We start from the raw sequence: 26,990 nt of genomic DNA on the forward strand, positions 1-26,990 counted from the left end.
TTGTTTTTTAATTGCTGAATAATACTCCATTGTATGGGTGTGCTGCAGTTTATCCATTCTCCTATTGAAGGACTTCTTGGTTGCTTCCAATTTTTGGCAATCATGTTAGAGCTGCTATAAATATTTGTATGCAGGTTTTTATGTGGACATACATTTTCATCTTGTTTGAGTAAAGAGCTAGGTGTGAGATTGCTGGATCATATTGTAAGATTGTGTTTAACTTTGTAAGAAGTACCAGACTTCTTCCACAGTGACTGCACCATTGTGTGTTCCCACCAGCCTGGATGAGAGAGTTTCAGTTGCTCCACATCCTCCCCAGCATTTGATGTCAGTGTTCCTCTTGCTCCACGTCCTCCCCAGCATTTGATGATGCCAGTGTTTTGGATTTTAGCCATTCTAGTAGGTTTTTTTTTTTTTTTTAGTAGGTAGAAATTTTTTTTTTTTTTTTTAGTAGGTGTGCAGTGGTATCTCATTGTTGTTTTAATTTTCAATCCCCCAGTGACATATGTTGAGCATTTTTTATGTGCTTATTTGTATAATCTGTATATCTTCTTTGATGAGGTTTCTGTTCAGATCTTTTGTCCATTTTGTAATTGGGTTGTTTGTTTTCTTCCTGTTGAGTTTTAGGAGTTCTTTCTATATTTTTGTAAAGGAGTCTTTTATCAGATGTGTTCTGCAAATATTTTCTTCCAGGCTATGACTTGTGTTTTCATTATGTTAATAGTGTCTTTCACAGAGCAGAAGTTTTTACTTTTAATAAAGTTAATTTTGAGTTTTGCATTTAGGTCTATGATCCATTTTGAGTTAATTTTTATGAAAGGTGTAAGGTCTATGTCTACATTTTTTTTTTTTTTGCATGTGGACATCCAACTGTTACTGCACCATTTATTGAATAGACTGTGCTTTTTTCATTGGATTGTGTAAGAATGGTGTGGCAGAGGCGTCTGACCTCCTCTAACTTCATGAGGGTTAGGGAGAATCAAGATTAACAACTGTAGACTGATTCCTATGAGGCAGAGATCAGACAGGCCTCCTCTCTTCACCATTTTTGCCAATTCTGACACCAGTCATCCCTCCCACAGCACTCTACTCTCTTCTGGGTTTGATAATTCATTGCAGTGGCCACATACAACTCACAGACAATGGTCACGATTATGGGGTTTATTAGGGAACTTACAGGCTACAATTCAGGCTCAGGAATACTCGGGATACAGGTTTTCCATCAGGACAGTCTCTTCTTAGTTGTACCTGCAGGCATGCCTCTTTCTGGCCCCCTTGGCCTCTACCCTTCTTGAGCAAGTGTTACAAAGTTCTTTTAGCTCTGCTGATAAGTGCCCAGAGGCACCCTACTTGGCCAGCAAGCCACCTGCCCCAAGGTACTCAGCATTCTCACTCCATGGGCCAGGAAGCCCACCACACTGTCTCCTGCCTGTGTCTCCTGCCACCATTTCTCTGCCACTGCTTCTTGCCATCTTCAGTGTTACAGCTCTCTCTCAGTCTCCTGGTTCCAGGAGCTTGTCAGTGTAGGGATCCTGGATCCAAGAGACACACTCTGCTCTTGGCTCTTCTTCCTTGGTGGTGGTGAGATCCTCTCCTTCCCGCCTCTGGGATGGCTCATTTTAAGCCTAGTGGGATGGCAAAACTGACCAGTCCCTTTGGTGGGCCACAATTACCTTATTTGCACCGTCCTGCCCAATCACTTGGGTGGGAGTTAAAAGACCATGGCGAGAAAGGCCACACAAAAGCAATCCATCGCACCACAGATTGCCTTTTCTTCTTTGCCAAAGATCAGAAGACTATTTGTGTGGGTCTATTTCTGGGCTCTTTCTCTTCTGTTTTCATTTAATTCAAGACATTTTAAATTTTTTCTTGGGACTTCTTTTTTGGCCTGTGTATTACTTAGAAATGTTTACTCTCCAGGCATTTTCCAGCTATTTTCTGTTACTCATTTCTAGTTTAATTTCATTGTGGCCTGAGAGCCTGCTTTGCGTGACTTCTGTTCTTTTAAATACTTTAAGGTGTGTGTTATGTGGTCTAACTCACATTTTATGTGAGCTTGAGAAGATTGTGTATTCTGATGTTAGATGGAGTGTTCTACATTGTCAATTAGATAAAGTTGATTGATTGGGCTGTTCAAGTCAAGTATATCCTTACTGGTTTTCTGCTTTCTTGATCTATCCTCTATCACAGAGGGGTGTTGAAGTCTCCAACTGTAATAGTGGTTGTGTCTGTTTATCCTTGTGGTGCTGTCAGTCTATACCTCCTGTATTTTGACTCCCTCTTGTTAGGTTTGTGCATGTTAAGCACTGTTATGTCTTCCAGAGGAATTGAGTTGAATTTGTCATTGTGCAATGACCCTCTTTACTCTAAGTAATTTTCCTTGTTTTGAAGTCTGCTTTGTCTGAAATTAATATAGCTTATCCATCTTTTTTCTTTGTTAGTGTTAGCCTGGAGTATCTTTTTCCATCCCTCTACTTTTAATCTATCCATGTCGTCTATATTTAAAATAGGATCCTTGTTGACAGTATATATTCAGGTTTTGTTATTTTATCCATATTGGCAATCTATCTGTTAACTGGTGTACCTATACCATTCACATTTGTAAAAGTGATGTAGGGGTGGTGTCTCACCTCCTCTAACTTCACGAGGCGGAAGGAGATTCAGGCTCAACAGCACAAGGCTCTTTCCTGTGAGGCAGGGGTCAGGCATGCCTCCTCTCTCTGCTGTCTTTACCAACTCTGACGCCAGCTGTCCTTCCGACTGTATTCTCTACTTCTTTGCTGGGTTCGATAATTCACTGCAGTGGCCACACAGAACTCACAGACAATACTCACGATTATGGGGTTTATTAGGGAAGTAACAGGTTACAGTTCAGGTTCAGGAACACTCAGGATACAGTTCTTCCATGAGGACAGCCTCTTCCCAGCTGTGTTCACAGGCACGCCTCTCTCTGGCCCTTCGGCCTCTACCCTGCTTAGGCAAGTGTTACAGAGCTCTTTTAGCCCGTGACAATAAGTGCCCGGAGGCACCCCACTCCATCAGTAAGCCTTGGCCCTGCAGCACTCAGCTTCTGTGCTCCATGGGCCAGGAAGCCCACTGCACCGTCTCCTGCCAGCCTCTCCTGCTGCCCTGTCTGTGCCACCACTTTTCACTGTCTTGTGTTACAGCTCTGTCTCTCCCTCTGGGTCTCCTGGTTCCAGGAGTTTCTCCACGCAGGGATCCCAGTTCCAGAGGACATGCTCTGCTCTTGGCTCTCCTTCCTTGATGGTGGTGGTGGGATCCTCCCTTTCTCACTTCTGGGATGGCTCATTTCAACCCCAGTGAAATGGAAAAACTGACCAGTTCCATTGGTGGGCCACAGTTACCCTATTTGCACAGTCCCACTCAATCACTTGGGTGGGAGTTACAAGACTATGGTGAGAAAGGCCACTCAAAAGTGATCTATTAAACCTCGACCTTTAAAATGATTATTGATATAGTTAGATTAATATCTATCATGTTTTAACTCTTCTCCATTCTTTGCACTTGTTTTTTTGTTTGTTTCCGTCCCCTTTTTTTCCTACCATTTCTGGCATTTTACATGATTGCACCTCTCTCTTGTTGTTGTTAATCGCCACTGAGTCGGCTCCAACTTAAGGTAACCCCATGTATAACGGGAAACAGCGTTACCTGGTCCTGCCCCATCTCTGTGATCACCGGTTTGCTGGGGTCCATCGTTGTGCCTTTGGAGTGCCTTCCAGCCTAAGGGCCCCTCCTCTGACATTATCGGATGGGAGTCCGTTGTGATCTGTAGGGTTTGCGTTAGCTAATTCTAAAAAGCCCACCACCAGGCCTTTCTTCCTGGCCTGGAAGCTCCGCTGAAACCTGTCCACCGTGGGTGACCTTGCTGGTGTTCGAATTACCGGTGGCCTACCTTCCAGCATCCCAGCAACAGGCAAGCCCCACAGTGCTGCACACTGTTTCCCATTAGAGCTCTTGACGTACTACCGTAAACCCATTGCCATGGAGTCGATTCCGACTCATAGTTACCCTATAGGACAGAGTAGAACTGCCCCCATAGGGTTTCCAAGGAGCGACTTGTGGATTCAAATTGCTGAACTTTTGGTTAGCAGCTGAGCCCTTAACCGCTGCACCACCAGAGCTCCAACGTACTATCATACCGAGCCAAAAAAACCAAACCCCCTGCCGTAGCCTCGACTCTAACTCCGTTAACGTAAATCCCCAAGTCTGCATTATATCTGAGTCTGAATCTGTGCTCTTTTCTTGTGATTCTGCTGCTATTTTACTGGAGCCCTGCTGGTGCTGTGGTAAGGTATGGAGGAGGGGAAGCGCTTTATGTTTTTATGATTAAATCTCAGTCTTTAGTGGGCCTTTGTCCCTGGTCAGTGACCTTCACAAGTGTTTCTTCCTTTCTTCTCCTTCCCTGGGTGAGACCAGAAGGCTAGAGGGGGCTGGGGCATGGGGCCAGGTGAGAAGAGGCTCTGACAGTCTTCTCCACGGAGAGGAAGACTTTGTTATGGAGAATGCTCCAGAAAGATTTGAAATTGTTAATTCTCCCTCCCTTTGCCTGAGACAAGGAGCCCTGGTTGCACAGTGGCTAAGTGCTCTGCCACTAACTGAAAGGTCAGCAGTTTGAACCCACCAGCTGCTTCACAGGAGAAAGATGTGGCAGTCGACTTCCATAAGATTTACAGCCTAGAAAACCCTACTCTGTCCTATAGGGTTGCTATGAGTCAGAATCGACTCGACTGCAACAGGTTTGGTTTTCTGCCTGAGACAGGAGGCAATTTTCTTTCTTGGCTCTTCACCCTGAAACCTGGAGGTAAAACCCATGAAGTATGGGGGCCCCTAAGACTGCAGCCCCCCCACAGAGTCTCTCTCTCATGCTAGTCCACCCTTGACCTCCAGCAGTTTGTCGACCTTAGATGGAGCCACTACAAGGGCCCCAAAAGAGCCATCAGGGTCCTCCCCCCAGCACCCTGCTTCCATCCACACTGAGTGGGTGTGCTGGTGCAGACCCTGTGAGCAGGCATCTGCCGGCCAGGGGAGGGAAGGACCTGCCAGCACCCTCCTGGGGTGGGGAGTAGGGAACATCAGTGCTCCTGTGGGGCTTTCTTTGCAGCATGTTCATGTATTACACGCACTATAAACAAGCAAACCTCTGAGCCTCCCACCCCCACTGGGAACTTGTGAGAAGAAATGGAATAAGCCATTATCTGGTCAGGTATTTTCTAGATATATTCACTTCTGTTGTTTCTCCATTGTTTTCCCCCTTGGGCGTTTGCCCTTTTCTGTTCTGAGGTTGATGAAGGATTGTGGTTGATGAAGTAAGGGCCTTGCTGTTGCCTTCCAAGACTAGCTTCCTGCCGAGCACACCGTGCCAGGGCACTCCTCCCCACTCCCCAGGACAGCTGGCACACCACCAGGAGCTTGGACTATCTGACACCCTGCCATGTGTGCAGTTAGTATGTTCTTGTGTGTGCCGGTCCTTGACGGGAAACAGCTGCTGCTAACATTAAATGCCACCAAGGTGGGACACACAAGGGCCCTGTCTCCAGGTCACCGTGTCCCCAGGTTTGCTAGGAGATGGTCTTGGCCTCCAACATGAAGGCCTGGCCTCGGGGGTTTTCAGAGTGACTGTTCTGGGCCCTCCTCGTTCGTGCTCCCTCTGTTGTCATGGTGAGAGCTGCCAGCCTCTTGGCTTCTCGGCAAGGCACCTCCATCTTGGGCCTGCTCCCTGGGTACAGAACTCAGCCTGATTGTCTCCAAGGGTGCTTCCAGCTCTCATCTGCAATCTTGCCCTCTGCTGTCTTGCACTTTTGGGTGGAGTGGTCTTTTATGTGGAACTACAACTCCCAGAATGCCTCGCCGGGCTCCCATTCACTTCCTGCAGGGCCGCTTTGCAGCCAGGTGCAAATGTTTCCGTCAGAACAGAAACAACCTTGAAGAACCTTGGCGGTGTGTCCAGGAGTTTAGGAAGCTTAGGGATGGGTAAGCCTGCTTTCACTGTCTGGGGCCAAGAAAAGGAGAATTTAAATTTCTTGTAGAAAGTTTAAATTTTTGTTTTTGCAGTTGGTTGAGATTTTAATAAAAGAAAAATGAAACTATAAAAAATGCATAGAAAAGCCTGATTTATTTGAAGAGATTGAAAATGGCAAGTAGGTTAGGTCTGTTATCTGTTATACTTTTGTTTGGTTTTTAAATTCATTTTAATTTCCTTTTCATATTGGCATTTAAGCTAAATAGCGTGAAATACACAAATCTTAAGGGTACCCTCAATGAGGTTTCAGACATGTACATTGGTATAACCTGATGTTTGAGTTTTGGAATTCTCTCTGGTCGTTTCCCGCCCGCCCCTCCAATTGTGGATGAAAATAAGGAGGGAGACTAGAAGTCAGAACCAAGCACTTGATCCCTCTCCTGGTCACTGGTGTGGACGGGAAGTGGGGGTGGGCAGTGCACCGGGGATGGCCCTGCAGGAACTCACCGGCCATGGCCACAGCCCGTGAGGGTCAGTGCAGCTGGGAGGAAGCTGGGGTAAACCCGCCCACCACCTTTTGTTTACCACCTGGCTGGTTTCCTTGTCCAAATTAAAATTTATTAAGATTGAGAGCAAAGAAAGCAGCAGCATCCAGGAGGACTAAAGCGCTTGGATCACTTGTCTAAGCGACAAGCAATTCTATTGCTGACCAGCATCGGTGATACTGGACCTCCTTCCTTCACATGGCCACTCTGCTGAGGGCAGCTGAAAGCCTCAAGCTGGATGTTCAATGGCATGCCTTCACTTCCGGTCACGTACTGCTTTTTCTGCTCTCTAAAAAGAAAGTTGTTTTAGAATTGTCTGGTCTCGTTACAGTGAATGAATATACTGCTCCTCCACTCTGCAGTGCAGTGTGGCCAGCACTTGCTGTCGGGTCCTCGGTGTACATCGGGGCATCCACACAAGCTGCCCCTCCCAGGACTGGCACGCCTTCATCCTTGAGGCTCAACATGACCCGCGTACACCTGGCCGTGCAGAGTCGGTTCAGAGCCCCATGTAATGGACTGAGACCTGCACAGCACTCATTCTGGGCATTAGTGAGTGGGCAGTCGGTGGGCCCCCCCAGCCACTTCGCCCAGGAGCCGTGTCAGGTGCAGCTTATTGCACCGAGCTCGCCCCGCTTCTGGTGTTTCTACCCAATCCTGGGGACAGTGGCCTGCCCTCAGCCCTCATGACCCCTGCACTTTCACCTGCCCTCATGCCAAGGTCACCCATCTCCTTTCAGGCTATGCCCTGGGCTGCCAGCAGCTGTGGGGTACTTCGCTCCACCTGCCCATCCTCTCCTGTCCATGCCCACACCCCGATCACGTCGCATTGCAGCCTCACTTCCCGGGCTCTGCTTCTCCAATTCCATCCTCCTAGACCCCTGGCTCCTGACTCCTAGCCTCAGACCCCTTGGCCGCCTCCCTGGTCCCTGTCCCCAAGACAGTCCCTCCAGTCTGTGCACCTCCAATGCCTCTTCCCTGCACAGTTTCCCTCAGCACAGCCCCCGCTGGCAAGCCTCGCTCAGACCTGGGGCAAGGAGGCACTGCGTGGCTTGTGCTAGGGGAGAACCACTGTGTGTCCTCTGGAAATACCCCTTGCTGGCCCTCCATCCAGGCCCTTCCTCGGACTGTGAAGCCAGCATCTTCCAGGACAGGTCCCACTCTGCATGTACCAGGTGCAGGGCGACCTGCACACAGGCCCTGAGCAGCTGGATGAGGGCAGCCTGCCTTTCTGAGCGTGTGCCTTCTCCGGTCAGCTGGGGGCATTATGCTGAGCCCCCGCAGACCCTCCTGGGCCTTTGCTGTGTGACTCCCCTGCGTGTCCTCTGCACCAAGCCCAACCGTTCTTCAGGAGACCCTCCCTGGACCCTTTCTCTCACCCAGAAGTGGCTTCTTCATCTCATGGGCACCTCTCGTTTTATCATCCTTGCCCCTCCTGTGCTGTCATTTCTGCATTTTAAAATTTCTTGTCTTCTGTTGTTTGCTAGCAAGTGGGGGATGAGGGCAGAACCTGTCTGACTGCTCTGGGTCCCCACCTTCTAGATAGAGGAGCCCTGGCACCCACAGATCCACCTGGAGGCAGGAGGGGGCGTGTCCCGTTGAACTTGATGCATACTCTCGGTAAGCCCAGTCCTTCTTGTTGTTGGGTGCCGTCGAGACAATTCTGACTCATGGGCACCCCGTGTGACAGAGTAGAACTGCCCCATAGGATTTCCTAGGCTTTTATCTTAATGGGAGCAGATCGCCAGGTTTCCACTGCTGGTGGATTCAAACTACCAGCCTTTCGGTTTGCAGCTGAGTGCTTAACTGTTGCACCACCAGGGCTCCTTAAGCACAGCCCTCACTTAGCTGGGGAGACTGTGCTCTCTCTCCCCTGCTCACCCTCCTCAGCCACATGCCGCGTTCCTGGGCCTCAGGCACTCTGGCTCTGGTGGCCTGCAGTTTGGTACTCGCATCAGTGATCATTTATCTCCCGCCTCCCCTCCCACCAGGGCCAACTCACATACAGCTAGCACAGCGCCTTCTAGAACTTTCAGGTGCTCTGTGTGCCTCTGGAATCAGCTCCTGTACATCTCAGACAAAACTCGGAACCTGCTTTCTTAGAAGCACAGCTGAGCAGAGCTAAGATTTCTCTAGATGCTCGAGCATGGGTGCAGGACACAGGCTTTGCTGGGTGATACCAGCCTTTTCATAAAATCCCACAAGTGGTTAGCTTTAAAAAACAGAAGTTTTATCTTCTCACCATTCTGGAGGCTGGAAGCCTAAAGCAGGGTCTCAGCCATGTCGATTCTTTCTGTGGGCCTGTCTCCCAGCATGCGGTGTCTGCCCGCGACCCCGGTGTCCGGGGATTGTAGCTGCGTCTGTGTCCTCTGTCTTCCTCTCCTGTGAGTGTCTCTGTCAGTTTTAGGGGCTGGAACCAGAACAAACCTGAGTTCTGGTTTGAACCCCTGCTGAGAATTTGCAGGCCGTGCTAACGCTGCTGGTTAAGGACCAGCTCCGAGAGCCAGTAGTAGAGCAGTGGTTCCCAAAGTTTATCCTACATGAAAATCACCTGGGGATCTCCTTAAACTGCAGATTCTGGTTCAGTGTATCTGGGGTGGAAATGCAGATTCTCAGCAGGTTCTAACCAGTTCAAAGCCCTGGCCTGTTGTGCTCTTTTCATAGCTTAGAAGGGGTAAGGACTCACCCTACAGTGGTACGACTTCACTAACACAGTAACAAAAGAAAACCTTATTTCCAAACAGGGTCACCGATATAAGGGCCAGGACTCCGACACATATTTTAGGGGGCACAATTCATCATAGCAGAAGAGGCAGGGGTTTTGCTTTGTGATTCCATCTGAAAAGCTTTTTCTTTTGATATGTGAGTTCACCGTGTTCCTTTATTCAGTGACCAGTGGGTGTGGTCTTAGTTCTGTCTTATTGTTTTCTATTTGGCCTTCTGTGTTTTTAGTTTTAAAGTGGTCTTCCCCTGAGTGGTCTGTTTATTCATCCCTCAGCCACATTGACTATGGCTGTTTGATGAGACTCAGATCCATCACCTGCCGGGGAGCCTACTCCTTGCACAGTTTCTGCGCCGCCCCCGCACCCTGTCTGCACCTGTCCCCACGGTTGCTTTCCCATTGAGCACACTTGGGGACTGCCTGCCACCCCTCTGCCGTCGTTTACCCGTTTCTGGGTGACGTCTCTTCTGGTGACATCCTCCGAAGGGCTCATGGGAGCGACATTCCCCACGCTCTTGGGAGGAAATGTCTACATCAGCGCTGTCCAGAAGACACAGAAGCGAGCCTCCTGTGTAAGTTCAAATTTTCTAGTGGCCCTATTAAAGAGAAGAAAAACAAACAGGTGACATCAACTGTAATAATGTATGTTATCTAATCCGTGCGTTGTCCAAAGCATTAGCATTTCAACATGTAGTCAATACTTAAACATTATTGAGGTTTTTGATTCTCTCTGTGTGGGTACTTTGACATGGTCCAGAACATTTTGATGCACACGTGGCTGCCGGCAAACGTGCTGGTGTCCCAGGTCTACACCGTGTGGGTCACAGGGCACGGTGGCCATGCTGGGCGGCCCAAGTCCATACCGTGTGGGTCACAGGGCGCTGTGGCTGTGCTGGGTGGCTCAGGTCTACACCGTGTGGGTCACAGGGCGCTGTGGCCATGCTGGGTACCCCAGATCTACGCTGTGTGAGTCACAGGGTGCTTTGGCTGTGCTGAGCAGCCCAAGTTCATACCCGTGTATGTCACAGGGTGCATTGGCCATGCTGGGTGGCTCAGGTCTACACCGTGTGGGTCACAGGGTGCTGTGGCCGTGCTGGGTGGCTCAGGTCTACACCGTGTGGGTCACAGGGTGCTGTGGCCGTGCTGGGTGGCCCAGGTCTACACCGTGTGGGTCACAGGGCACGGTGGCCATGCTGGGCGGCCCAAGTCTATACCGTGTGGGTCACAGGGCACTGTGGCTGTGCTGGGTGGTTCAGGTCTACACCGTGTGGGTCACAGGGTGCTGTGGCCGTGCTGGGTGGCCCAGGTCTACACCGTGTGGTTCACAGGGTGCTGTGGCCGTGCTGGGTGGCCCAGGTCTACACCGTGTGGGTCACAGGGTGCTGTGGCCGTGCTGGGTGGCCCAGGTCTACACCGTGTGGGTCACAGGGTGCTGTGGCCGTGCTGGGTGGCCCAGGTCTACACCGTGTGGGTCACAGGGCGCTGTGGCCATGCTGGGTACCTCAGATCTACGCTGTGTGAGTCACAGGGTGCTTTGGCTGTGCTGAGCAGCCCAAGTTCATACCCGTGTGTGTCACAGGGTGCATTGGCCATGCTGGGTGGCTCAGGTCTACACCGTGTGGGTCACAGGGTGCTGTGGCCGTGCTGGGTGGCCCAGGTCTACACCGTGTGGGTCACAGGGCACTGTGGCCATGCTGGGTGGCCCAGGTCTACACTCTGTGCATCACAGAGCACTGTGGCCAGATATATGAAGTCCTGGGCGCTCATTCTCTTTCCTTGTGTGTCTGTGTGGCTCTAGAATCTTCCGCCATTAGCATGTTGATGTGGAGAAATCAGAGGCTGCCTGAATGCCCTCCTGTATGTGATTGGTTCTAGGTGTCTGGATACCCAGAGGATCTGTTCCGTCTTCAAAATTCAGGAGTTGTACTGGAATAGGCCTTGGTGTGAACCATTCTGCACCATGTCTTCCTGGTGGACAGTGTGCTTTTTCATTTATGTAGATTCAAGTCTTCCCTTGTTTTCAGAAGCTTTCTTGAATAATATCTTTATCTTTTTACTCTTTTTCATGATTTGATTTTCTTCACTGGGGACTCCATTCACCCTTTGCCTGTCTTCTATTGTGTATTTTCTCTCTAATCTTTTTTTGGGGGGGACAAACTTTGTTGAAATGTAATTCTCATTCCATACAGTCCACCTATTGAGAGCACCGGTTCAGTGGTTTGTAGGCTATCACAGACTTAGCTCTTCCCTGGCCAGCTGGGCTCAGTCAGCAATCATCTGGCCCTGGCTGGGACACGGATCTGGGGAGGGCAGAGGGTGTCCCACTGTTGCATCCCTGGAGGGTGCTCCTTTTAATACAGCAGCAAGGGAAGGGAACACAGGGCCCCACGCGGGCTCCGGAAACCAGCACCTGTGCCCTGCATGCCAGGTCCCTGGCTGGGACAAAGGTCACAGTGCTCCTTCCTGGTGGCTTGGCCTCCAGACACCCCCAGACCCCCAGATTCCTCTGCACTCCTCCTGCAGTGGTGCGAGGCGCCCCCAGGGGGCGGCCGTGGTCCATCGCAGAAGAACTCGGATGTGTGCGCCCCTGGTGGTCGTGAGAGCGAGGTGCGAGGTGAGGGAGCGGCCTTTGAGGCAGGGTGACCCCGGCCCCGACCCGTGGGCGTGGGGGCCCGCGCAGCCTGCCCGCCCCACTGCACCCCGTCACAGTGTCGCCTGGGGGTGTACGCCCAGCCCTTCCTAACGTCTCCTTAGGCCTCGGCCTGGGCGTGGAGCCCCGTTTAGTGCAGGCACCGCAGGGCTCAGGTGTTGGGGGGGGCTGCACATCACGACCGTGAAGCCTGGCGGTCACGTTTGCCCGCCAGCTCTGCGTGGGTCCAGGCCAGGTGCAGATAGAGCCCGGGCCCTCGGCCCAGGTGCTGGGCTGCCAGGCTCCTGCGCCCGCCGCCTGTGCGCCTTCCCCCACCCCGGTGAGCCCCCGCCCCTGGTGAGCCCCCCCTTCTCCACCCCTGGGGAGCTCCCGCCCCTGCTGAGCCCCCGCCCCTGCTGAGCCCCCTCCCCACCCCCGCCCCTGGCGAGCCCCCGCCCCTTTTCCACCCCTGGTGAGCCCCCTCTCCATCCCCGCCCCTGGTGAGCCCCCCTCCACCCCCGCCCCTCTTGAGCCCCGCCCCTCCTCCACCCCTGGTGAGCCCCCGCCCCTGCTGAGCCCCCTCTCCACCCCCGCCCCTGGTAAGCCCCCCCTTCTCCACCCCTGGGGAGCCCCCTCCCCTTCTCCACCCCTGGTGAGCCCCTGCCCCTGGTGAGCCCCCGCCCCTGGTGAGCCCCCCTTCTCCACCCCTGGTGAGCCCCCTCTCCACTTCCCCCCTCACCCGGTCAGTAACTTGATCCCTCTGAGCCCTGGAACTGGCTAGTGAAGACTGCATCGCAGAGTGTGGGCCTTCTGCTGCCTGGGCGGATCTCTGCTCTCTGCGTGCTGCCTGGGCGGATCTATGCGGCTTCCCATCAGGAACTGGGCCTTGCTAGTGGCTGGCGACAGGTCTAGGTGGTCAGCACCCCTCCCTCTGCCTGTGCTAGGATCTGGGCACTGCCTTCCCCTGACTGTCAGACCCCTCTGGGCTCTCTTGGTCACACAGGAACTTTAGAGCTCCCAAGATGACACTTGCTGGTTGCTTGGCCTTCTCCCCGGCTGACAGGCACCCACAGGTGGCTGTGGTTAAGGAGGCATGCTCCCACATAGGATGTACGTCTCCACACAAAGCTCAGCCGGGCCTGTTGGAAGCCAGTCAGCACTAGCCGTGACGGTCTGTCCTTTGTCCCCAGAGCCCCCCACAATGAACCCAGTGGTGGAGCCACTGTCCTGGATGCTGGGTACCTGGCTGTCAGACCCACCCGGAGCCGGCACCTTCCCAACGCTGCAGCCCTTCCAGTACCTGGAGGAGGTACACATCTCCCACGTGGGCCAGCCCATGCTGAACTTCTCGTAAGTCCACCCCACCCCCAGAGTAATTCCAGGTGATGCCAGACAGGTACACACAGCAGGTGGGAAGGAGCCTGGCTGTGATTTTTCAAACAGGTGTCCTCTGAAGATGTTAGGCTTGCCACAGGATTACGGGTTGATAGTCCAGGCGTTAAAGTAAGTGGGTGTGCGTAATTAAATCCCTCACCTCACCTTCTAGTCCTGCGTGGAACTTAATCACCTGACATGACTACAGTTACGATACAGGTGGATTAGTAACTACACCCTAATTCACTACCTGTTGTTTCTTACTGTGTGGATTGATTTGACTTTGAAGCAAGGTAATAGCTCTGAGGGGAAAGCCCTGTATCAGATCCAGATAAACTCAAAAGGCGTAAAGCACACATCCATTGATGCTGGCTCCTGATGAGTAAAGTAAGAGTTTGCAGACCCTTCCTTTTTAAAGATTAGCCTTTCATTATTGCAAATCACACAGCAAACCAGTCCCATTGAGTTGATACTGACTCGTAACAGTCCTGTAGGACAGGAGAACTGCCCCATGGGGCCTCCAGGGAGCGGCAGGTGGATTCAAACTGCCAGCCTTCAGGTTAGCAGCCTGAGCTCTTAACCACTACAAACGAGCATGTACATTCTGGGGAATCAGCACACGCAGATGAGCAAAAGTAGAAACGCCGTGTTCTCACAGCTGTGAGACCAACCACAGTTAACACCTTGGTGCGCATTCTTCAGATCTTAAAAAATAAAATAAATATCTGTGTGCCCACATGTCCACGTGTATACAAACAGCTGTACGTGTACACATACACACACACATGCCTGCATACCTGTCCGTATGTCAACATACATAACACACATACATGCCTGCACATCCATGTCCATATACTAATGTGTGCACAGTTATATGTGTACGCTTACATGCACACCTGCGTACACACTTTTTTTAACTAAACTGAACATATTTATTGCTTCAAATCGTTTGTTTTTCAGTCAGAATTTTCCATTTTTCAGCAAACTCACCTCAGCTAATACCTACACCATTTTCATTTTTTCCCAATTAACCCCAAAATAACCTTTACACTGGGTTGTCCAACAATTGGAGTTCAGGACCGAGACCCCAGAGAAGAGGCACACACAAGTGTGCCTTTGTTCGGTGGCAGGTCTGAGGAGTGGAGCAGGGCGTTTGGCTGCCTTGTGGTGTTGGAGAGGCACATTTGGTATGGCGGTGCCTTCCAAGCGGGGGGAGCCCTTAATGGACTACACTTCAGGGTAACGGCAGGGTGGAGGGAGATCAGCCCCTAGGAAAATGGAGTTCGGTTCCTTCCCATATTAGTATTCTCTGCTCCTGTCGCCTGCCTGACAGAAGCAAAAGTGGTCATCTGGGGGAAGGTGATATCACCCAGAGCCTCTGTCCTTTGTTCATACACAGGGTTCAGCATTCGTCAGAGATAGCCAGCAGACCAGGAGCAAAGGAAAAACCAGACATTAGAAGCAGACCCACAAGTTAGCTAGACTTTACAATAACTGCAATTGCCGTTTTTAAGAAAGCAGATGATAGGTTGCATAATTTTACTCAAGAACTAGAATCTATAAAAAAGAAACAATGGAAATCCAGAGCTGAAAAGCACAATGACTGAAATTAACTAAATAAATGGGTTTAACCACAGATTAGACACAGCTGAGCAGATTAGTGAACTGGAAGTAAGATAAATGGAAGATATCAGACTAAAACCAAGAGAAACTTTTTTTAATGCTGTAAGTACAGTTATAAGTATATAATTTAATGCCATAAGTACAGCCTAATGCAGAAATTATCAAATAATGTCATTAATATCACATGTAAACAATATTCTGCTGAAGATCATTCAAAAGCGACTTTGGCAGTATGTCAACAGGGAACTGCCAGAAATTCAGGCTGGTTTCAGAAGAGGACGTGGAACCAGGGATATCATTGCTGATGTCGGATGGATCCTGGCTGAAAGCAGAGAATACCAGAAGGATGTTTACCTGTGTTTTATTGACTATGCTAAAGCATCCAGCTATGTGGATCATAAACAAATTATGGATAGCATTGCAACGAATGGGAATTCTGGAACACTTGATTGTACTCACGAGGAATCTGTACATGGATCAAGAGGCAATCGTGCAAAGAGAACAAAGGGGCACTGCATGGTTTAAAGTCAGGAAAAGGTGTGTGTCAGGGTTGTATTCTTCCACCATGTCTATTCAGTCTGTATGCTGAGCAAATAATCTGGGAAGCTGGACTACATGAAGAAGAACGGAGCATCAGGATTGGAGGAAGACTCATTAACAACCTGCGTTATGCAGATGACACAACCTTCCTTGCTGAAAGTGAAGAGGACTTGAACCTCTTATTGGCGAAGATCAAAGACTAAAGCCTTCAGTATGGATTACACCTCAACATAAAGAAAACAAAAATCCTCACAACTGGACCAATGAGCAACATCATGATAAATGCAGAAAAGATGAAGGTTGTTAAGGATTTCATTTTACTTGAATTCACAATCAACACCCATGGAAACAACAGTCAAGAAATCAAAAGACACATTGCGTTGGGCAAATCTGCTGCAAAGGACCTCTTTAAAGTGTTGAAAAGCAAAGATGTCACCTTGAGGAGTAAGGTGGGCCTGACCCAAGCCGTGGTGTTTTCAATCACCTCATTTTCATGTGGACCATGAATAAGGAAGACCGAAGAAGAATTGACGCCTTTGAATTGTGGTGTTGGCAAAGAATATTGAATATACCATGGACTGCCAAAAGAACGAACAAATCTGTCTTGGAAGAAGTAGAACCGGAATGCTCCTTAGAAGCAAGGATGACAAGACTATGTCTCACATACTTTGGACGTGCTATCAGGAGGGATCAGTCCCTGGAGTAGGACATCATGCTTGGTAAAGTAGAGGGTCAGCGAAGAAGAGGAAGACCCTCAACAAGATGGACTGACACAGTGGCTGCGATAATGGGCTCAAGTATAGCAACAATTGTGAGCATAGCCCAGGACCAGGGAGTGTTTTGTTCTGTTGTGCATGGGGTTGCTGTGAGCTGGAACCTACTTGATGGCACCTAACAACAACAGTTAGAAGACAAATAACAAACTGGGAAAACACTTTGTAGCTCATACTATAGAGAGCCAGGATACATAAGTGTTGATCAGTACAAATAAATCCCAACAACCAAGTAGAAAAATGGACATTTATGAGTATTTCACTGAAAATGAAGTTCAGATGACTCCCAAGTATAACGTTCAACCTCACTTACTTAAACGTGAATTAAAATTATACCAAACTACCGTTTTTGACTTAATACAAAGAATAGAAGGTTTCTTAATAAAACAGCTTCAACAGCATAGGGAAACGCCTCCTTATGCCTCTGGCCGGAGCGTGAATGGTCTGTTTCTGGGGAGAATGATGTGTTAATGTCTATCAGAATCACAGTGGACAAGGGCTTGGATTCAGCTATCTCATTTATAAGAATTTATGCAATGGATACACTTGTCCTGTACATGAAATTGTGTACAAGGTTAGTAAATTAGTTTGTCTGTAACAACACAAAAACTCAGAATATCTTAGATGGTTAAATAAATTATGGTATATCTGTATAAAAAGGAATGAAGCGTTCCTGTACATACTAACAAGCACTGAGTTCAAGCTTCCCGTTGACCTGGGCCCAGTTTGTGCTCCCAGCTTTAGGTGGCTGCAGCCTTCATCCCCCAGGTGCTACAGCTCTCTCTCTTGTCAGTAAGCCCCTGGGCTACCTCTCCCATGGCACTGGCTCTGTGCCCTCTGCACCTGCAGGTGCCCACCCCTGCCCTGGTGCCTAGCACTGCCACACCTTGGCGCCCAGCTCTCAGCACCCTCGGGCTTGTGTCTTCCCTGCATGGATCGCTGCATGAACACGCAGGCTGGCCACCACGGCCCTGAGACCCATGTGGAGCAGGGTCTTTGTCCCATGGTGAGGAAGACACAGGGCACAGTCCAGAAAACCCTCTAGCTAGGCCAGGTGCTCCACTGTGACCTGAGACTGGAACACAGATTTCCCAGGTCACAGACCAGAGTACTGAGGCAGGGCCCACCCAGAGGCAGAGTCCTTGTGGAGACAGGGCCCACCTGGAGGCAGGGTTCACCTAGAGGCCATATCCATGTGTAGGCAGGGTCCACCTGGAGGCAGTACCCACCTGGAGGACATATCCACATGGAGGCAGGGCCCACCCAGAGGCTGTATCCACGTGGAGGCAGGGCCCACCCAGAGGCTGTATCCACGTGGAGGCAGGGCCCACCCAGAGGCTGTATCCACGTGGAGGCAGGGCCCACCCGGAGTCTGTATCCACGTGGAGGCAGGGCCCATGGGTGCACTTTGATGGAGAGGTGAAGAGACAAGAAGGAGCAGACGATGGATGCCTCCCTCTGGCTGCAGGAGACATCTGCTTTCCCACTGAGATGCGAAGGCTGTCTGGGCCTGTGGCCTCCAGGTGTCCCCCTCACTCTGCACTCCTGCTCTCCTGGGGCAGTCCCCCTCACTGAGGTGTGTGAGCCGCTGGCTAGTGTGCTGCCTTCCTTCAGAGAAGGGATATGGAGTCAGAGGTGGTTTGGTCTAAGAGCGTGACTGTGGCCTTGCCCCAGGGCACCCAAGAGGCCTGCCCGTGCTTCCTCTCCTCTGAGCTACCCTTAACTGCTGGGGCTGAGGTCAGAGGGTGTGGCCCGTGAGGGGTCCCCTGAGCTTCCTGAGCCCAAGTCTCTGCTTCCAGCTCTGGGGTGGAGTCAGCAGCGGTTCCCTGGAACCAAAACACTGAGTCACCTGTCGGGAAGCCTTTGCTACATGAAGGACGGGAAAGGGGATGTGGTACTACTAAGTAGTCTCGCCACACTTTTAGGTGCAGCAAGCCTAGGAAGAAACCCCCCTCCCTTCTAGAAGGTGCCTGTGCCACCTTCTAGAAGGACTCCTAGCCACCTCGCTGCTCGCTGCCCAGCCGGTGTGTTGGGCGTGCAGTTATGCAACTCAGTATTTGCATACGTGCTCTCTAGGCCCCATGTGTGTTGGGGTGCCTGTGGTAATCTGGGGCAGCTACTGGGTGCTTACCACTGTAGGACGGGGGTGTTGGGGCTTTGAGAGCGTGTTTCCCACGCGTACAAAGAGCACGTGTTAGCATTCATGTGTAGTGTGAGGAAAGGTACACAGGGTAGGGTGCTTGGAGGGTCTCTGCAGGAGCCCCACTCTCCTGCCTCCCATCCAGGTTCAACGCCTTCCACCCGGACACCAGGAAGCCAATGCACCGAGAGTGTGGCTTCATCCGCCTGCAGCCTGACACCAACAAGGTGGCCTTCGTCAGCGCCCAGAACACAGGTACTGTCGCCCCCCGCTGGGCTGTCCTCCTGCACCAAGTGCATTTGGTGGAGGGACCTCCCTGGGGGTGCCTGTGTCACAGACACACGTTTGTCGGCTGGGTGAGAAATCCACATGGTCAGATGGGTGCCTTTTGGGATGGGTGGTGGGAGTGGGACTGCAGGTGGGCTGGGCCTTGAGCACCCCGTGGTGGCTGAGCGAGAAGCCTCGGGGGGCAGCTGGCTCTCTCCTGACTCTGCCAGCATTGCAGTAGTGGTCCCCTGCAGGCCTGCTCTGTCCATGGCCCAGGCACAGCTGTTTCCTGTGGGTCTTGGAATCCAGGAGGGAAAATGGCACAAGGAACACCTGCTGTCACCGCCTAAAGTCCTCTGTCTTGCCACTTGGTTTGCCCCAGTGTAATGTCATCCTAAAACACTTCATAACCAGGCTCACTGACCAGAAAATACTCTCCTCAGACGAGGTGGTTCCTGGAAGCGGGTGCTGAGGATGGGGCTGCCCAGGTGTGGCACAGAAGTCGGGCAGAAAGCCAGAGGGCATCTACTCGCTGCATGGTTCCCCCCCCCAAAAGGCCTTCTCAGAGCAGGGCACCTGCTGGAGGGGCTCTGGGAGGGCTCCCTGGCCTGTTTGGTAGATGGGGGTGGGAGGGGTGGGTGGTGGCACATCCAGAGAGGGTGATGCTCCCTGGGACCCCTACCTATTTGGTGTAGGGGGATTTGTCCCCAACCCTCCAGGTACCTGGGAGGCCAATTGCAGACGGGGGGACATTGTCACCTCCATGGCTACAAAGCTCCCATCCCCATGGAGTCCTAGCTTGGAAAAAGACCCCCAGCAGGAGCTGCCTCAGCAGAGAATGCAGCGCGGGCATAGCAGTGGGGGTCTGCGGCTGGGTCTCCATGGTGGGGCATTGTGTGGGCCCTAGGCATGCACTGACGAGGCCCCTTATTGCAGGCATCGTGGAAGTGGAGGAGGGCGAGGTGAATGGGCAGGAGCTGTCCATCGCCTCCCACTCCATCGCCAGGATCTCCTTCGCCAAGGAGCCCCACGTGGAGCAGGTGAGCACGCCTGTCACGGCCGTCCTCCGCTGGTCACTGCCAGTGTGGGCCCCATGGGCTCCCGGGGAGAAGCCTCTGGTCCGCGGCAGGGCCTCACAGCTGCTGGGGAGACGCCCAGCCCTGACAGTGTCGGCTTTGGAAGCACCCAGAGGAGACCCTCGCCTGCCCAGGGCCAGCTACACCCCAGCTGTCCGTCGTGTTCACGCACCACATCACGGGTGTCCTCTCCCTCTCTCTCTCACGAGTGCCTCAGCTCTCCCTTCACTGTGCTGCCAATAAGCCTCATTGCTGGTGGGTGGTTTTCACCGAATTACAAGACTCACTTGTGGCATCACGGACTTGTCAGGTGTGACTATTGAAACCTTTAATCATGCATTCAAACAGTTGATACTCTTACGTGAAAATGGTTTCAAAACATACAAAGTGAATGGTGAATGCCGGATGTCCTAAAGAGGTTATTGTGTAGATCTGCAGTGATTCTGTGTGAGTGGTTTCTCCTGCACCACTGAGAGCGAGGGCTTTTGTTTGCTGCAGGTTCTCAGGAAACGTTTCTTCCTCTGCACGGTCAACAGGGCCACGGCCCCAACCTGAGAAATGCCGCTTGTTCCTGAGTGAAGTCAGAGCTGTGGACAGGCCCTTTTAAAGATGTCTGGGACAAAAGCCTCTGCTTGTTAGATAAATTCTCTTCTCAAATTTAGTCAAAATAAGCTCATTACCAACATGGTTAAGTAAATACCTGTACCTGCATATATACACGTACCTACATGCATGCATACATATGTGCGCATGTTCACACACACCTGCACAGGTACACACACATGCACATGCCTACACATGTACACACATGCATACACGTACCCACACCCACCCACACGCGTGCACACCCACACGCGTGCACACGTACACGCCTACACACGTACACATGCACATACCCACACGTGTGCACACTTGCACATGTACACACCCACAGGTGCACACGTCTGCACACGTACACACCCACACACCTACATATACCCACACACACCTACACATACACCTGCACACGTACACCGACACATACACATACACGCCCACACACGTGCACATATGCCTGCACATAGACGCCCACACACGCATACCCACACCTACACATGTATGCATACACGCACATGTACACATACGCATATCCACGTGCACTGCCCACACGTCTGCACATAGGCCTGCCCACGTACACATACCCACAGGCACCAGCACATAACCACACATGTGCACACATACCTGCACATGTACACACACACCCCCACACATCTTCACACTTACATGCCCACCCACACACACACATACCCACACATGTACACATATTTGCATATGTACAAATAGGTGTCTTGAGCACTTTATTATGAGAATGTTCAGGTATGTAGCAAAGCTGAAAGACAGTGAGCACTCAGGTCCTCCGCTGACGTGTTGCTTGTGCTTCGTCACGTGCGCCCACTCACCCCCATCCACCCGGAAGTGCTAGGGCATCCCCTGTGACCACTGCCAAGGCCCTCACGGGTTCCCGGGCGCCACCCCAACGTCACACCACATGGGCTGTCCTACTCCTTGTACCCTGAGCCTCGGTAGCCCTGTGCCTCACAGCACCCTGAGAAACAGCAGTTCCAGGGTCCCTCAACCCCACTCTAAGTGAGGATCAGAGTCCCCTGGCGCGTCAGGGCTGCCTCCCCACTTCTACTGTGCCTGATGCTGATGACCCTGAGATCTCATCTGCCAGCCTGGACCCCTCAGCACAATGAGGCCGGGCAGCTCTGCGTGGCCTCGCCGGCTCGTCCCCCTGGGCAGTGCCTGTTAAGGCGGTGGACCATCTTCTGTTGGGCAGTCCATTCTCACTGCCGTGTAGGAGTTCTCCACAGAATATAGACAAGCCTTTCTTCTCAGACCTTTCCAGGCCGAAAGCCTCTTTTCACTTTGTTGTTGTGTGTGGGACCAGGAGTTCTTAATTTCACAGCTCTTCTTCATGGCTTCTGTTTCTGGTGTGTGTTATTTCAGCAATTCTTTCTTATACCCAAGGGCAAAATATGTTCTTTTTTTTTTTTTTGTCCTGAGAGTTAACAGTTTGCCTTGAAACCTTTCTTTTAGGTTGTTAACCCAGCTGTACTTGATTTTGGGCCATGGGGTGGGGTCCACTCTCCTTTTCCAGTGCGTGAGCCAATGTCCCAGCCCACAATGAGGAGTGTGCCTCCTCACTCTCTGCCCCTGGCATGTGTCTCCATCCCCCATGGAAGGCTCTGTCTGTCTTGTACCAGTACCACACTGTGTTAATTGCTAGGGCTTGGTAGTCAGTGTTTTTTTTAATTAATGCTCTTGGTATAATGCTTGCATTTCGAGGATGCAGTTGGATACATTTTGACCAGTGTGTGTCCTCTTGGACTCACCTCTGCGATCCAGACCTGGAACAGCCTATCACCCCAGAAAGGGTCTTAGTTACCTTGGGCTGCTATAATAGAAAGACCACAAGTGGATGGCTTTAACAGAAATTTATTTTCTCACTGTTTAGGAGGCTAGAAGTCTGAATTCAGGGTGCCAGCTGTAGGAGAAGGCTTTCTCTCTCTGTCCTTGTCTCCTCTGAGCTGCTCCTGGGTGATCTTCACGGGGCTTGGCATGTCTGTTCCCCCATTTCTGGTCCTTTCTTTTGTTTCTTTTCATCTCTCAAAGGAGATTGACTTTAAGACGCACCCTACGTTAATGTTGTCTTATTAGCATAACAAAGACAACCCATTCTCAAATGGGAGTATAGCCACAAATATAGGGGTTAGAATTTACAACACCTATTTCTGGGTGACACGATTCAATCCATAACAGGGTCATTGTGTTCCTTTGTGTGCCTTGCCTTACCCTCATGACTGGGGATTCCATGTCTGTCACTACAGATCCATGGCGAGCTCTAGGGCTCCTCACGGATGAGCGGTTTTTCTATTTTTGCTCCGTAAAGGTGCCCCACTTGAGTCTGTCCATTGTCTGTTGATGGACATTGGGGTTGTTTCCAGTTGTGTGCTGTTCTGAATAAAACTGCTGTAAGCATTTGTGGACAAGCCTTACTGTAGACACACATTTTCCTTTCTCCTGGATAAATACCTAGGAACTGCTGAGTCATATGATAAGTGCCCAACTTACACGAAGCCGCTAGCCTGCGGGGCCTCTGCTGGTTTACTCTCCCTGCAGGGCCAGGGAGAGCTCCCAATTGTCCTGTGAACTTAGCTGTCTCGTGGCTGTGGTGTTGGGTTTCCCTGATGACTCAAGGCCTTGCTCATCTTCTCACTGGGCTTACTTGCTACTTTTCTTTCCCATTCTGTGGGATGAGCGTTCGGATCATCGCCCATTTTTACCTTGGGCTGGTTGTCTTCTTACTGAGGTGTAATAGTTCGTCTTGTAGTGTGGAGGCGGGTCCATGTGTTGAGGCCGTCCCATTCTGTGGCTTGCATTCTCAGTTCTCTGTTGGTGCCTTTTGAAGAGCAAAGCTGGTTTCACTTTGGATAAAATGGTTTTTATCAGTTTTCTCTTTTCTGGTCAGTGCTTTCTGTGTCTTGTGTAGAATTTTTTGCTTAACCCAAAGTCCTTTTACTTCAAGGTTTGTGAAATTTGGTGGGAGGTAGGGGTCAGTCTAAGTTTTTGTGTTTATTTCTGTTGTTTGTTTATTAGCTTTTCCATGCAGATACCCAGTTGTTCTAGCGCCATTTGTTGAAAGAAGAAAAACTTATCTTTAATTACCTCATGGACTTATGTGGGTGCATTTGTTGAAAATCAACTCACTGTATATGTATGGACGTATTTCTGGACTCTGTCCTGTTCCATCAGCCTCTGTGTCTCTTTGTACCGGTACCACACCATCTTGATTGCTGTCACTTGATCCTGATCTGTGCATTATACTAATCCATGAAATCAAGTCATGTCAATCATTCTACTTTTTCTTTTTCCCCCAAAATTATTTTGACTGTATTGGGACTCTTTGCATTTCCATGTGAATTTTAGAATCAGCTTGTCAAAATGTTGATCGGAATTGCTCAAATTCCTGTATCAATTTGGAAAGAAATGCCCAATCTTAGCCAAACTGAGTCTTCATGATCTGAGTCTTGTGGTCTGTAACTGTGGTAGATCACTGCATCATTTAGGTCTCTCTCAGTGCTGTTACGTAATTTTTGGTGTGGTTTTGCACAGATTTTGTTAAATTTATCCCTAAGTGTTTCGTGTTTTTGGATGCTGTTATAAATGATGTTTAAAATATTCCAGCTATTTGTTGCTAGTTTATAGAATACAGTTGACTGTAGTATATTGATCTTGTATCAGTGTGACCCTATGAAATTCACTATTGATTCTAGTAGTTTTTTTATAGCTCCCTTAGGGTTTTCTACATAGTCATTTTATCTCAGAGACAGTATTACTTCTTCACAATTTTGATACCTTTTATTTCTTTCTCTGTCTTATTGCACTGGCTGGGACTAGCAGTATGATATCGAATAGAAGTGGTGAGAGTCAACATTCTTTCTTGTTTTCTGTCTTAGGGGGAATGCGTTCATTCAGGCTTTTCCCGTTGAGTAAGATGTTAACGGTAGTTTCTGTTTTTATCAGGTTATGTTTCTTTATACTTCTAGCTTGCCAGCTTTTTAAGAAATCATAAATGGGTGTTGAATTCTGACAAATGGTACTTCTGCAAATACTGAGGTGTTTGTCGTTTTTCTCCTTTATTCTGTTAATATGATCACTTACCATGATTAGTTTTCAAATGTTGAACTAACATTGCATTCGTGGCGTAAACCCCCCTTGATCATGATGGTCTTCCTTCCTTTTTCATACATTGCTGCATTTATGTGTTATTAAAATGTTAGGACGTTTATGTGTTATTAAAATGTTAGGACATCTCTGCATCATACAGGAGACACTAATGTGCAATTTTCTTGCAATGTTTTTGTCAGGTTTTGGTGTCAGAGTTAAAGTTCATAATAGTCCGTTATTACTGCTTTAATGTCTGTAGGGTCTCTGACATCCCCTCATTTATTTCTGATATTGGTCTGCTGGTGACAAGTTTTCTTAGGTTTTTTTTTTTTTTTTTGAAAAAAAGTTTTACCTCCAGTTTTAAAGGATATTTTTGTCAGATAATAGAATTCTGCATTGATGGATATTTTCTTTAAGGAGTTTCCTGACATGGTTCCATTGTCTTCTGACGACCATTGTTTTTGGTGACAAGTCAGTGATCATGTTTACCTTTTTACCCCTGTATGTAAATGCCTTTTTTATCTCTGGTCACTTTTCTTTACTTTGGATTTCAGCTATTTCACTATGATGTTCCTGGGTGTGATTTTTGTATTTGTGCTGATTGGAGTCTCCTGAGATTCTTTAAATTGGGTTTTTTTTTTTTTTTTGCCATTATTTGTTAACTATTTTTGTCCTATTTATTACTATCTTCCTCTTTTGAGACTCCTATTAAGCATATGTTGGACTATTTGATATTGTCCCACATATCCCTGAGACTTTGTTCATTTTTCTTTAATCTATTTCATTTATATTATTCATCTTGGATATTTTGTACTAACCTGTTTTCAAATACACTGAGTTTTTCTACTTTATCTCCGATATGCTTTTATCCCATTAAGTGAATTTTTCTCTGCATGCTTCTGTGTTTGTGTCTTTTCACAAGATGCCTCTTCTTCCTAGTTTGCTCCCTTTCTGTCCAGTTTCTACACCCACATTTTCTAATCCCATTTTAGCGGACCCAGCAACAGATAATCTGAGGGCTTGATGCTGGGACAAAAGGATGAACAGGGCTTGTCTACACCATTGAGAAGCCCGTGGTGCCATCAGGGGGCCACCTCGACAGCCACTTCCTCCATGAAACCCTTCAGGTTCCCTACGATGGTTTTGTGGCCCTTTGAGCCTCCGCAGCATTGTGTTTGCTCCCTCATCATTTTCTGATCTGTAAAGAGTTGGCTCTGCAAACATCTTGTCTGTTCTCATAGAATGTAAGCTCCTTAGGGGAGGAACTGTGTCTCGTCTGGCTACAGCGCCTAATACTTGCAAGGTGTGGAGTCAGCAATGCCTGCACCGTCCCTTCCTTTAATGAAGATGCGGGTGAAAATGGTGCCTGTTAGAGGCATTAGCCCTTCCTGTGTGGGGCTGTTTAGGACACATTGGTTGCTGGTGGCCAGCCCCCTTAGGAAATGGGTGGCTCAATATTCCTTACATGAGGTTTGGATGGCTTGGATGGTTGTGGCTGCAGTTACCACCAAGGCTTCCTATGGGAGAGAGGTTTCGGGGGCTGGTGATTTATAAGAACACCTTCATTTTCAGGCATGGAAGGTGAGTGATAGGCTGTTCTGCTTTCATTTCTCATTTTTTTAATTTCATAAGCAATATGTTCTCATTTAAAAAAAAAACTAAGAACTGAGTAAAAAGAAACACACACACACACACTTTACCACCAGAAAGAACCACTTTTGACATTTTTTCTTATGCATGTGTATTTATTTTTGTAACAAAAATGATACCATGCTCCACGCACTTCTGTCTGTCTGCAGTTGCCATACGGTACCCAGTGAAATGCTCTTCTAATGTGCTCGATCCAGGGGCGTGTAGTGCATTCACAGTGCTGCACGGCCATCTCCTCTCTCCAATTCTAGAATGTTTCATCACCCCAAAAAGAAACCCTATACTCTTAACCCCACCGCTGGCAACCACTTATCTGATCCTGTCTCTGGATTTGCCGACTGGTTATTTCGTATAAATGTTGTCATGCAGTTCGTGGCGTTTGAGTCTGGCTTCTTTCACTTAGCATCATATTTTCAAGGAGCGTCCATGTCATGCTCACAGACAGTTGTAACCTGTTTTCGCTGACGACATCCTGGACATCCCACCTTGTCCAGGACGCCCGCTGTCATCACCCAGGGGGACTGAACGGCAGCCCCACGATGCAGGCACTGTCATCAACACAAGCACCATGTTGTTGGGCCTTCTGGTTTTCTGATTCTTTGTGTGAATGGAGCTGCCGTGGATTGCCTTGCTCACTTCCTGACACTCAGCCTCACAGAGTCCCTCTGCCTGCCCTGTGCTCTGCGTCCTCCGCCCTGCCTCTCAGGACCTCACCAGGGGCCGTCCCTCCCTCACCTCCCACACCTGCTGCTGTGTCTTTAATCAGCATGTGCACGCATGTGTGTGTGTCTGCGTGTGTCATACATGTGTGTCTCTTTGTGCCTCTTTCTCTCCCTCTCTGCAGTCTCTTTCCTCAGTCTCCTCTTTTTGAGCCCAGACAAGGCAGCGCACAGCCTACTCAGCTTAAACTCCTCCCGGTAACTTTCCTTGGAAGGGGAGGATAACAAGAAATTCCATCCAC

General features: G+C 49.7%; 1 protein-coding gene across 2 annotated transcripts in view; it reads left to right on the forward strand.

The window, feature by feature from the left end:
- Positions 1 to 26,990, forward strand: part of THAP4 (THAP domain containing 4) — a 57,483-nt gene that overhangs the window by 15,592 nt on the left and 14,901 nt on the right. For both annotated transcript variants that reach the window (XR_010322193.1, XM_003421163.4), the window contains exons 3-5: positions 13,067 to 13,226; positions 18,472 to 18,581; positions 19,530 to 19,633. Coding sequence is in view for 1 of the 2 variants with exons in the window: in XM_003421163.4 (XP_003421211.2) it covers positions 13,067 to 13,226; positions 18,472 to 18,581; positions 19,530 to 19,633 (374 nt within the window). In the remaining variant the exon portion in view is untranslated. The remainder of the gene's footprint in view (positions 1 to 13,066; positions 13,227 to 18,471; positions 18,582 to 19,529; positions 19,634 to 26,990) is intronic.

This window comes from Loxodonta africana, chromosome 6 (assembly GCF_030014295.1).
Source record: "Loxodonta africana isolate mLoxAfr1 chromosome 6, mLoxAfr1.hap2, whole genome shotgun sequence".
Lineage (NCBI taxonomy): Eukaryota > Metazoa > Chordata > Mammalia > Proboscidea > Elephantidae > Loxodonta > Loxodonta africana.